The 13,181-nt window shown below is 43.4% G+C and overlaps 1 protein-coding gene across 1 annotated transcript; it reads right to left on the reverse strand.

The window, feature by feature from the left end:
- Positions 1–3,703: 3,703 nt before the first annotated feature.
- Positions 3,704–9,784, reverse strand: DEGS1 (delta 4-desaturase, sphingolipid 1). Its single transcript, XM_084202539.1, has 3 exons — positions 9,629–9,784; positions 8,110–8,852; positions 3,704–5,953 (listed from the first exon to the last, which is right to left on the reverse strand). The coding sequence occupies exons 1-3, from the start codon at positions 9,708–9,710 to the stop codon at positions 5,807–5,809; spliced, it is 972 nt and encodes a 323-aa protein (XP_084058665.1). The 5' UTR covers positions 9,711–9,784; the 3' UTR covers positions 3,704–5,806.
- Positions 9,785–13,181: the final 3,397 nt, after the last annotated feature.

Raw genomic sequence — 13,181 nt, forward strand, 5'->3', positions numbered from 1 at the left:
GAAACCTACAAGCCTTCAGGGAAAAAAACCCAATGAAATAGTTTTTGTAAGCAACACTTAATCTCCTACTTGAATTCATTTAAACAAATACCCTGAACAACCAGATCTAACTTTAAGACTGATCTTGATAGAGAATAGTACCTTACATCTTAAATTCTTCTCAGAATTGCCAGCTAACAAGAAATCTTGCTGCACCTTTTTACCCAAAGGTACATGTTTGAAGGCTATCACATGTAACTTAGCACCACAGACTTGCATTTTAAAAATACTGATGATCATGGCAGCTTGTTCTTACCACTGCGATTTCTGCTCAACATGGGATGACATTCCCTCCCTCTCCTAGGGAAGCTGGTGCCTCAGTGACTCAAATTCTGACTCATCAGACTAACAAATTAAGTCCCTGGATATAAAGCAGATGATAATGTGCCTGCTTTTAATTGTAAATCAGACTTGAAACTTCAGCTCTGATTCACAAAAATCCAAGATAAAGCATCATCATTTTCAATCAATATCAGGTTGGGAGGAAACCTCCCAATTATCATCTGGTTCAACCTTTCTTGGCAAAAAGCACAGTCTAGACATGATGGCCCAGCACCCTGTCCAGCTGAATCTTACAAGTGTCTGCCATTGGGGAATCCACCACTTCCCTGGGGAGATTTGTCACAATGAGAACAATCAACTAGTGGAATAGTTTTTCCTCATTTCCAATTGGAAGCACCCCTTACCCCTCATCTTTTCCATGTCACCCCTGTAAAAAGGCAACCTCTCCCTCCATCTTTGTAACCACCCCTGAACATGGTGCTAAGTTCTCTCCCTAAGCTTTGTTTTCTCAAGGCTGCACAAACACAGTTCTCTCAGTATTAGCTAATAATACTACAACAGTATTATAATAATGATACACTCAATTCACTTGAGTGGACCAATGACAAGAGTAAGAGATTTCTCCTTTATGGATATACAGAGAAGATTCCTACCACCATACTTGATAGCTGCAGATTATGACCTTAAGCAGGAGTGGAGTCCTCAAGTCCTGGCATATCCACCTGAGACTTTCCTTTTATGATGACATTCCTGTGTATGTATGGAGCAAGAAAGCAAAGTAGGGCTTGCAAGGCAAGATGAGGGAGGAGATGCTAGCAAGGAGCAGTAATAGCAGTACAGTCTTGTCAAGAGTGCCAGCACAAAACAGGTGCATCATTCAAGGTGTCTCATGATCAGGTGACAGAGGAAGCAGGGTGCAGGAGGGGTTGAATGCACAAGAAAATCTGAAGTTCAGGTGAAAGGAGAAAAGGCCAGGTCAAGTGTCTATATCCTGTCTGCTTACCTTGTCTGGGCTCCAATTATTGTGCAGCAAGGAGCAGGCAGGGGTAGGCAGCTGAATTCCATTTGCCTGCTCACACACGAGTGTTGCACCCACACTGCTCCTTGTGGGAAATTCTGCTTAGGCTATAGTATGTATCACTAAAAAAACAATGATCCTTTGTTCAGAAGAGATCCTTTGTACACAGAAAATGGAACTGCTTTAAGGAAGGAGCCTTTTCACCCAATAGAGACAAATATTTTGTTCTGCATAGGCAGCCACCGCCCCTCCTAGCAGACATGCCTCAAGGCTTTGCCTCCAGTCATCTTGTTTCTGTTGTGACAAGATCAAGAAATTGTTCATCATGCCATTCTCCCCTCCCTTTTCCTGAGGCTAGCAACATATCAAAACCACAAGAATGAGCCTGTCCCAGAGCACAGTAGGTGCTAACATAAGCATGGATAGGGGGCAGAGGCAGTGCAGAGCACTGTCAAAAAGAGAAAAGAAAAATGCTGTCTTCATTCTTGGCTCAGTAGAAAACTTTTTCCACATCTTTGTCCTGACTAAGGTCTTGTCTCCCACTGCAGGTTTGATTGTGAAATAGGAGATCTGCTAGAGAAAAGATAGAGTTGCATGGAGTTGCAGGTTGCTGTGCCAAAGGCAGATCCACATGATTCAGACACACCTATGTATCAGACTGCTTTCCTAGGACCTTGCAGAAGCAATGCTGGCAGACCCACAAGTGGCTCCTGTGCCTTGCAATGAGCAAGCTAAACAGCAGAACTTGCTTTGCTCTACGTCTTTGAGACTTCCAAATTAAAGAGTACAGTTTCCAAAAGCTGTGCCAAACTACTTACACAAGGTTGCTGCTTCAAAGTCACTTTCCTCCTCTTAGTCCAACAGGAGTAGGGCAGCCTGCAGTCTGTAGCATTGATGCTATCACCTGTTGAACCTCATCATTAAAGAAGGAATGAACATCTTTAAACTCTGCTGTGGCATGCCACTGCATCTGACAGGAGGAATAAATGTCAGGGAGGCAGAGGTGAGCCACTGACCTCAGCCTCTGACAGTGGCCACTTGCCATGACCAGATCCACGTCTCAACACCTGGAGACCTTTGCTCACTTAGTGAGCTCACCAGAGGAGTTCTGAGACACACAGCTGGAATTCTCAACTGTTCCAAGTGACCCCTGATTCCAGGGAGGAAGCCCTGCCCTGGGTCTGAAGCATGGAGCTCTGCAACCAGACACAGATGCAGCCATTTAGCACGTTCATGTTGGGAACAGACAGGTTCAACAGCACATGGGGAATGCCAGAGGCAAGGGCTGTTCTGAAAGAGGAGTTTACCCACGCCTGTCCTGTGGGAAAACTAATGCCTCGTACAATCAGACTCCAGGATGCATTACTTACTCCACTTAAGCAGCTCCAGATAATTGGGGGCAGGAAGTATTAAAATACATGCAAGCACATTTATTCTGAGCACTGCAGGTTATTCTAAAAGCCCTGAAGATTCAGAGCTCTGCACAATTTAACTGCAACTAAAATACCTGGGTGACAGTTAAAATTCCTGACTGATTTCACATAAAAGAGGTGTTTTCCAGACTGACAAACTGAATGGAACAAACCCTAATAAACATGTAGAAACACAAAAGTTAACTCATTCCATCTGAATAGATTTAGAAAAAACAACTGGGTGAACTGTCAGGGTTCCTGATGCTCTTTAGGTTTAATTTGTTCTTCACCAGTAAGTCTAAGTTCCCTCTAACTTTCAGATAAAATGTTTCAAAAATTATACTAACAGCTTTCTGCCAGGTATGTTTTAATTGTATTAATGAAAATTATTTAAGTTCTTAAAACAATAACTAGATGGTTCATATGTGTTTTTTTTCAAAAAATGTTAGCATTTCATACTTCTATGTCATGCCTTTGGAGTAAACACCATGACATAGAACTTAAATTCACTGTTCATTTAGAATACCTCAAACCAGTCAACAGGGCCAGCTGGTCCTAATTACTTGTACCAGTGGTTCAGAAATGCTTCTGTTCTTTAGGGAGGAAACTATGCTGGTTACCTTTCAAATGATCTGCCTTTGGCAGTTCTTACTACTGAAGCTGGCTGCCAAGGCTTTTCTTGTATTACACAGGAATGCTGTGCCTGAGAAGGGCAGCTCCCAAGGCTTGCAAGAATCAGACCATTGTTGAGATCCAAAGTTAAATCTCACTAGCTCAGATTAACCTAATACACTAAATTGTTCTCCAGTAGCAGATATTTCAGAAAGATTACGGCAAGCACAGTATCTCCCTCAGAATTCTGCACCATTCAGTACCTCCTGAAGTGAAAATAATGTATTTATAATTTGAGTTGGAACAGAAAATCATAGTCAGAACACCTTTAAACAACAATTGCAATTTTAAACAAGAAAGATGGCAACTTCAGCCCTGCTTAAAAGCAGGAATTCCATTAAGTAGGTAACTAAGACAACTAACTAGAAAATTTTTACTCTGAACTCTGCTTATTGTTAAATATTCATGTAAGATAACTGAATTTCTTAACTCCAGCTCTTAGCCATAAAACTTCGTAGACACTTTCCATCCTTCATCCAGATATGAATAAATAAATCATCAACACCAAAGAAAATTTAAAAAACAAGGAGTGATATTAAATGGCTTAAAAAGAAACTGGTTTGCAACTTCTTAAGCCTTTACAAGTATTTCAACCCAAGTCAGTTTTCCTCTGCATAGGGAGGAAAGGCAATTATTCTTCACAGGTCATCTGTATCACCATTCCATAGAAGGGTCTCAAATCTGCTTTAGAAACACCAAATTTCTCTAAAGCTTAAGTCCTTCAGCAAAAGAGGACCAATCAAAAATTTACCCAGTATTACTTTAAGCTTTTCTTTTTAATTACATGTGAAAATACTGGACAAAGTCTATTTTGACATTACACTCCACCCTGAGCAACACACTGGCTACCTCACAGGTTGTGAGCATAATGAAGTCACTCTTTAGGTGGCTGGCAGACTTTCATAGCACTTCTATTGTTTAGCCACAGATAAGAGCCCACACTTAAACAAAACACACATTAAAACAGCACCACAGTCGAGACCGAGTCAAGATGTACCAGTACAATCTTTTCAGGCACTTTTTCAAAACAAACAAACAGCCAAAAAACCACCCCAAATTACAGGAGCTGAAGGCATCTAAAATTGAGTTACAGCAGCTACAACTTCCACCTTCCTCAGATTCCATCTTTCAGATTCATGAAGAACACAGCACAGAGCCACCATTTGAGATTTAAGGGTGATTTGTAGCCAGGTTTGACTGCTTAAAGCCAAGAAGGCAAATCTACTGTGCTGAGGTATGGAAAGGTTCTTCCCTGTCCAGCATGTCTGTCTGTTCCCAACGAGAAATTTCCTAGGCAGGAAGTTTGATAACACCACCTCTCACCACATTTTAATATATAAGAAAGACAAGTATTTATGGAGGGTATTGTAGATTTAGGGGGAAAAAAACAAACAAGATTATTTAACAGCCTGTGTACACAAATGACTAATGTGCTAATAGGCAGTATTGTCAGTGGTTGTAACTAGACTTGTTTGCCAAAACAGTGTTTGTTTCAGGCCATTCACTTTTCCATAAAAGCCAAATTTCCAAGAAAGTGTAAATATTTATATTTGAAGCCACAGTAACATGGTAATAATTTTTCTTCAAATATCAGTAAACCCCCAAGCTCTCTAAGAAGATTTTTCCAACATGAACCCCCACATCAGGTATATTAAGTTACCTAAATGCCACCTGCTCACTCTACATGCCAACAGAAGCAGCTCAGGCAGTAGGTGAGACCTTTGGAGTTGGCAATACCCTTGAATTCCCCACCTTTTTTTTTTTTTTTTAACAAAGAAGTCACAGAAGCCATCTCAAAGATACCAGTTTCATTCTGATAGATTGCTCCTTTAAGGTACTCTCAGTAGAAAAGGTGGAACTTTAAAGCATTGCTTCAAATGACATATTTAAACAAAAGCAGACCGAACATTTCTGTGCAAATTTAGTTCTTCCAACCATCAGTTCGGAAACATTTTCAACAGAATGTTTAAGTTAACAAATCATGTTAGTTTAGAATTAACAAGTAAGTATAGCATTTTAAAACTAGTCATCTAAATAGCACGTTGAGGGCAGTATAATACATTGAGAACTTTTAAACTGTTATGAGTCATATGACATTTTATATAGATTTAACACCTACCAAAGTAAATTCTGTAACAAAGTGATTTTGCATTATGCATATAACACTGATCCTTAGGCAAACAGAGACACATTAAACCAACGAATCTGAGGACTGTGAGGAATGTTATAGCTGGTTGGAGTCTGCTACAAAATCCTTAAGGATGCATTGCTATGTTGCTGTACATCTTAATTCAGGACACAGGTGAACAGCTTTAGCAGGAAACCTTTATACCAGCCACTTTAAAGCAAGCAGACATTTCAAAGTTTTTTGGTTGCCAGAAGTTTAATCTTGCTTCACTTCACCTTTTAATTGCCTTTTCATGCGTGAGTATGGGCTGATTGTGTCATCCATCACGAAGTCATACAGTACTTTTATCCAAGAGTTATATTGGGGCAGGTTGTCATAGTATTCAGCTGCTATTTTCTTCACCTGAAGGAGAGATATGAGGTTTATTTACTGGTTATATTCACATCAGTTGTGACAACTTTACAACCCTCAGTGTGTAACCTGGTAATGTGTAACAGCACAGGAAGTTTCATTCCAGAAGTTAGATCCTCCAGGAAAGGCCACTCATGCCACAGTGCAAGCATTTCTTGAAGGAAAAAGCAATTCCCTAGTTATTAAGTAAATCTGCTGTGAAGTTTTTGGAGCTGCCAGAACAAACTCTGCCAACTTTCCAAAGTCCCTTCACCATGCTACCTACAGGGTGATGGAGCTTTTCAAAGTAAGTGGTTTGGTTGCTATTGAAAGTCTGTGACTCAGTTCAGTGCTGACTCATAGATAAACAACTAACAGTAAAAGGGATGTTTCATATTCTAGGAAAAGCTGTTTAACACAGCTATTTTTATATATAGTTTCAAATCTTGGTACTCAGAAGAAAAAAGGCACTTTATTTCTGAGGAATATTTTGTTTCTGAAGACAGACTTCAAAGCATGAATATAAACTGCTTCCAAAGACTCTGTTCTCAGTTCCACATGTGAACTAGACCACTGTTTAAACTGAGAGCAGCAGGTTCAGTTAGGTGCCCATACTGCTATTTAGGGCCAGCCACTTAAAGCCTTAAAAACATGAACAGAACAAAAAGGGTTTTTCACAAAATTCCATAGCTTTAGTCCAAAGAATAACATCAATCTGTATAGGCAACAAACAAACCCGAGGTATTTACATGGCTGATTTGAAGGCAAAGCTTGTTTTGACCCATCACACATATAAAATAGTGCACCTAGGCAGTGTACTTTTACTCAACAGTAATAACTCTCACCTCACCAGTGCTGAGGAATCAAGTGTTCAATACTTAGGGATCTTTAGCACACAGCACAGCAGTCCAATCCAATCAAATAAACTGCACTATTCCAAAAGAAGGCTGTGGATTATAAATCCTGCAGCAGAACTGGGTGTCTACCCCTAGAATTAAATACCTGGAAAAATTCATAGCCTACTTACAGCTAAAGCAGCTATCCAAGAAATGAAATGCTGGTTCACAGCACAGACCCAAGTATCAAAAGTGAGTTAAAGCAACTTTCACTGCATTTGAAAGATTAAAATCTATTCATAAAAGCAATCATCTAGCTTAAAAAAAAGTTATAAAACACCACACAAAGCATCAGCAAACCAATTGCATGACCTACCTGCCCTGCTAAAAGTGCTAGTATAGTTATTTCAGCTGCAGTTCCACCACTGACAACAGAAATACCAATCAACTTTGGACTTCACCAGAGGGATGATCTTACAAGGTCTCACTATTGCCAAATGCAATAACAAAGCTCTAAGACCAACACCACAGCTGCTGTCAAATTGCAAATTCAGTATCTGATGAAAAATTGAAGAGTCAGGTGTAACCCTGAATCCTGTGTTCCCATTCTTCAACTGGGAAACACAGATACAGTGAGAAAGAAGCTCCTGCCTGTAAGAAGCAAAGGTTGAAGTAGGAGAAACTTCACCTCTGCTACTCATGCAGGCATAACAGGTCTAAGTCCTGGCTTCAAACTCTTAACTCTGCCTGTCCTACACTGCCAACCTACAGCTGATACTTGTTTATGGTTCAAAGGCTCTTGCCAGAGGAAACTGAAGTGCTGCAGTCTGGAGAAGTTATTAAACATTTGTCAACAGTACAACAAACATTAACAGTACCTCAAACCCTCTCTCTTCCTCCACCAGAGGATGTCCCTGGTAGAAGAGACTGAAGGATAAGCACACAGTACAATATGTCCTTAACATTTCAATGACAGAGATAACAAATCTCCAGAGTTAACTACAACCTCTTAACTAGTTTCTTGCATACTTAAAAACAAGAATTCCGAAGGCAGGCTGTAATTACAGAAAGCTCAGGTTAGTGCAAAGCATAAGGTATGTGTTCCCCCTACTCTCCTTTTATGGAAGAGGACTGAACACTAGCAAACTGGAAGCGTGTTCATGCTATCACTAAAATGCTAAATAATTACCTCCTTTATCACTCAACTTATATTGTGGGGTTTTTTTGTTTTTCACCTCCCCACTTGCATTCTTCTGTTAGTGTTCTACCTTATTTTCATGTTAAAGCAGGCCTTAATTTAAGAAAAATTAATAACCTTAGAAATCAACTTACCAGTGGAAGGCTCTTGCCAGGAATATTGGGGAAGTCATGATGTTCGTTGTGATAGCCAACATTAAAAGTGAGCAAATTAAGTGGCCCATAGTAGGAATAGGTCTCATGTCCTTTTAAAAACATGTAGTGTTCAGCTATAAAGTGTCCCGAAATTGGGTGCAACCCAAGACCAAGTACTGAACCAGCAAGCATGTAAAAAATGGATTTGACTCCCCATAAATAATATATTGCCACATCAAAGGTGAGCTGAGCCAATAAATTGATTATTTCAAGTCGACTGATGGGTTTAGGATTGATGCAGAGAGGTCTAATGGCATAAAAAAAAGGCTGAAGAACAATCCATATGAACTTCCTAAAACGGGTGCAGAAAAACCAGCCCTCGAAGTTGGTGGGAATGTCCACATCGATGCCGTCCCCGCCGAGGTATCGATGGTGATCCATGTGGTATCTCTTGAACGAGATGGAGTAGGGGAGACCAAGAGGGAGGTTGGCAAATATTCCAAACCATCGATTCCACATGGCTTTGCAGTTGCCAAAGGCACTGTTGTGGGAGATCTCGTGAATAGCCAGAGTCATGGAGTGACTAATACAGCTTCCAAAAACGTAAGCCCAGAAGACCACCCATTTCCAATCCAAGTCTTTAACCAGATAGAATGCAGTCAGCTGCGCCAGAACCATCAGCACAACCACCCAGATCAGGTTGTAGTCTGGTTTCATCAATGCTTTTATCTCTGGATGTTTAGCTAGATGAGAAAAAATTAAATTTAAAAAGTTATTTCAAAGCTCTCCTCATAGCCAACCATCCCAATTAGATGACAGTTTTTTCCTCCCTTTGTCCCAATTAGGAATTGTCTGCACAGGTAATGAAAACGCGTGACCTTTCCACTTGTGATACTTACTGCTATAATGAATCATTTGCAATCAAGTCATTTTAGCACTTTTACGTTGCTCAGCAACTAGACACGTACATGGCAAGCACCAGTACCACATCCAGCCTCCTCAGGAAGGAAATGGCTCTGAGCCGACAACCCACCCGTAATTCAGAAAGGCTCACGAAGGCTCAGCCCCGATTTCAGCGCCGCACTCGACGCCGCTATCCGCCAGCCCCGGCCGCGACGCGGGTGCCGCGGTGCCCTCTGCGCACAGCGGCGCCGGCACCGCCGTCCGGCCCGTCCCGCTGGCGGGGCGCGGGCGGGGAGCGGCCCGGGGCCGCCGGGGAACCCGCGCTCCCATTCCGCCGCTCGGGATGGCAGCCCGGGCCGCCGCCGCCCCGCGCCTCGGGCTCGGCCCCCGCAGGCGGCCGCCCCCCCCGCTCCTTTCCCCGCTCCTTCCCTTCCCCTCCCCCGCCAGCGCCGCCAAGGCGGCGGCTCCCGCCTTCACGTACGCGGGCCCGGCCCGGCTCCGGCCGCCCCGCCGGGAGGCTCCGGGGGCCCGCGGCGCCCCCCGACAAGGGCGGCCATCTTGTGGGGTGCCCGTGCGCGTCCCCCCCCGCTCCGCCACGCAGCCGGCGGCTCCTCACCCAGGATCTCCTTGCGGCGGTCGGCGTGCGGCTGGTCCGTGTAGACCCACTCGAAATCTTCTCTAGCCACAGTGTTCCCCATGGCGGCGGCACCAAACCCCCTCACCGACTGACCGCCCGCTGCGCCGAGCCCCCGCTACCGCACTTTATAGCGCGGCGGAGGCGGCCCGGGGCCGCGCCCCCCCCGCCCCGCCCTCGCCGCCCATTGGCTGCCGCCGGCTGCTGGGCGCGCTCCCGCCGCCGCGGCGCCCCCTGCCGGCGGGGCGGGGCGGACCCTGAGGGGCTCGGGGAGGGGGGAAGGAGCGGCCCTCAGGGCGGACGGGAGGAGCCCTCAGAGCGGAGGAAAGCAGCCTTCAGAGCGGGACAAGAGCAGCCCTCAGGCCGGACGAGAGGAGCCCTAAAAGCGGACAGGAGCTGCCCTTAGGACAGGAGAAACCCCCAGAGCGGGACAAGAGGAGCCCCCAGAGCGAGACGGGAGCAGCCCTCAGGGTGGACAGGGGCAGCCCTCAGAGCGGGAGAGCAGCAGCCCTCAGGGTGGACAGGAGCAGCCCTCAGAGCGGGACAGGAGAAGCCCTCAGGGTGGACAGGGGCAGCCCCCAGAGCGGGACAGGAGCAGCCCTCAGAGCGGGACAGGAGCAGCGGCCCGCCGTCCTAAACCCGCGTTCCCTTGAGCTGCTGTCCTGGTCTGATCTCGTGCTTACAGGCCCCTGCCTAAAGGTACTGAACTGCAACTCCAAACGCCTCTAGCAAAGTCTCCGTTTCCTTCCCTTTTTGTGGTAAGGTATTTGAAGAACTTCTTTGACAAACTCCTCTATAAGAACTTACCTCCATTTAATCTGTCTGCATGTATTTGTCATAAAACACTGACTGTGGGCAGTTCAGTGAGAAAGATTACCCTGTGTAAAAGTTGAACTACTACTTACTTGGAATTTTAGTTGTCCAGTCATAATAATCTATATTAGTAGATCAAATACCACTTAATCTAAATCAGCAGTAGTGAAAAAAACAATGGAGGTTATTATCACAAAGTGAATTATGCCTTATCTCTTCAGGTACTATTAGTATCTCAAGGTTATGATTCATAACTTAAAATTTATTAGTAATAACGAGTACAAAAGGCTCATGCCTACAAGCTGCTGGAAGACCCCCATGCAACAGGGGTGTTGGAGGGGAAATTCTATCCCTACTTGGAAATGTCTGCAATTCTGTGAAGCAGTGGGCAAAGCACCACTTTTTTATCTATAAAATGTAGCACTTTTGTGAATAGTTTGGTTTGCATGCATTTTAATTAGAGCACATTCAGGTGGGATTTAAAAGTGAAAAATGCAGCAAGGAGGTGAGGCATGGAAAAGGTTTTGCTCAGCCTTTCCCTCCTCAGTCACAGAATCTGAACTGTGCAGACTCTGCAGACTGGTGCAGCATAAGAGGCAAAGCAGATGTCTAGATTTCATCGAGGCTCCGTGACCTTGCCAGGTTTACTTTTTGGTCAGTGACCATTTCACAATAAACCAGGAAGCTCTGGGGTTGCCAGTGCAGCAGCTGACTGCAGAATTGCCGGGGTCACAAGTGTTTCACTCAGCTGCACTCCAAACACCACATGTAACATTTCTGACAGTGTTCCCTTCTGGTTGGAGTTCGAATATTAGCCCTGCTAATCATTGTGCTAAGGACCTCCTCACCCATCCTGCCAAAAGGAGTGTGGCAGCAGGTGACAGGAGCAGTGGACAAGTGACAGCATATCAGGAATTCAGTACACAGAGGCAGGTTTACAGCACCACAAACATACACAGGTTTGTAAATGGTCACGAATTTCAGTAGGGTAATTAAAGAGATCCCAGGTTTATAAACTAAACATTCCAGAGCAGTTAAACAAGGTTTAAACAACTAAAAAAAATATATTAAATAGGAAAGCTTTGGACAATTTAATTGCCCAAGTGTACCAGAGAGCAAAGTGTCTTCCCTATTTAATTTGATCAGTTTGTGTAACATATCCAGATTTATTAGGTCTTCAGCAAGCCAACAGTTTTTTTATCTGTTTTCCATTCCAGAGGCCATGAAATCCAGTACCTACTGTGTCTTCAGCTGGCACAAAGCTTGAACAGAAATCCTGGAATGTTCACTTACATGTGAACCAAAGCCAGGATTGCATCCTTAGAATGGGCAAGGTGAGATCCAGGCAGGAGAACTGCAGGAGTGGAGAGCACATGGACAAGCAAGCTGGCCCAGGTACAGTGCAAAGTAGCACAGAAATGCAACTTGAGTTAACAGAATAGTTCACAACTAGCAGACATGTTGCTGTAAAATAGTCCAAACTGAATTTAGTAGTTCATGAAGTAACAATCACTGAAATTTCCTAATTACCCTCTTAAAAGCATCAGGAACACCAAGGACTCAGAGAATCCTCTCCTGTGCTGAGACACATTCTACTCTATCCTACATCATTCTATTTTCAAGAGGCTCTTGATGTTGAAAATTCCTTTGGCAGCCCTAGCGCTCCCCACAATTCACTGTTAGAAGATCTGAGTAAGAGCAACCAAGTTTCTGTTCAATTCTGTCTTACCTTTTGCATTAAGAAATTACACACAGGCATCCTTTGTAGCATTAATGAATGAATTTGGTGATTAACATGCAATGCTGAGTATCAGAAACTGACCAAGTTCCATTTGTTTCCATCTGTTCTTTAATCTGTGAAATTTGCAGGTACTCCTTCTTCCTTCAGCACTTCCACATCCATTAGCCCAGGTCTGGAGGATCCTTACATACTGTAGCTACACAGAAGCTGTTCAGTTTGGGAAGCAAGACCTTGTCACAAACAGCTTTTCCCTTAAAAAGTACCACTATGGTACCTTTTGATCTTATTTTCACCATGTTCACTAGGTGCACAAATTCATTTAAAAAATCCCCAACCTTACTATGAAACAAAAAGCAGTTTCTAAGTGCTATTTTTAGAAAAGCAGTAAAGCTGGCCTCAGTAGTTTTAAGTTATTTTAAGAAACCAGATATAAGACACTTAAAATTGCTTTCCCTGACAGCTCTTTTCTTTCAGTTTTAGCCCTTGACACAAGTACTAAAACTGAACAGTGGATGTAAACAAATAATTTTTCATGTAATTTTGCAAACTCCATCTCAGTCTCACTGTTTTAAGACTCTCCCTTGAACAGATGATACAATCACTAATCACTACCAACACTACTTCGAGGCCGATACACCAACTCACATAAATGTGCACAGGCATTGAAAGTGAAAAGAGATAGTTTTACTTCAGGTGATTCATCAGCTTGTTCAAGTATTGCAAAATTTATCCTTTTTATTTAACAAGGGACAATATGGTGTCAGAAATTAATGTTCCAGCTATTTTGTCCAAACAATTACTTCATTCTGTTTTTTTTTCCATGTGTATATTTTTCTGGTGTACATTCCAGCCAAGAGCCATCTGATGTTTCCCTCTCTGGGATGTGAAATACAAAACACTGGTGTACATTCATTGTGGAATTTCTCGTAACCATCCCCTCTACCCCTAAAGTTTCATGGGCCTCATTCCATTTCACTGGCA

Source organism: Fringilla coelebs (genome assembly GCF_963513975.1).
Source record: "Fringilla coelebs genome assembly, chromosome: 3".
Taxonomy (NCBI): domain Eukaryota; kingdom Metazoa; phylum Chordata; class Aves; order Passeriformes; family Fringillidae; genus Fringilla; species Fringilla coelebs.

Excerpts from the sequence above, each read along its gene's own strand:
- DEGS1 (XM_084202539.1), bottom strand. The coding sequence starts at position 9,710 with ATGGGGAACACTGTGGCTAGAGAAGATTTCGAGTGGGTCTACACGGAC. Across the intron at positions 8,853-9,628 it reads CCGCCGCAAGGAGATCCTGG|CTAAACATCCAGAGATAAAA; the intron begins GTGAGGAGCCGC and ends TTTCTCATCTAG. Across the intron at positions 5,954-8,109 it reads CTGGCAAGAGCCTTCCACTG|GTGAAGAAAATAGCAGCTGA; the intron begins GTAAGTTGATTT and ends TCTCTCCTTCAG.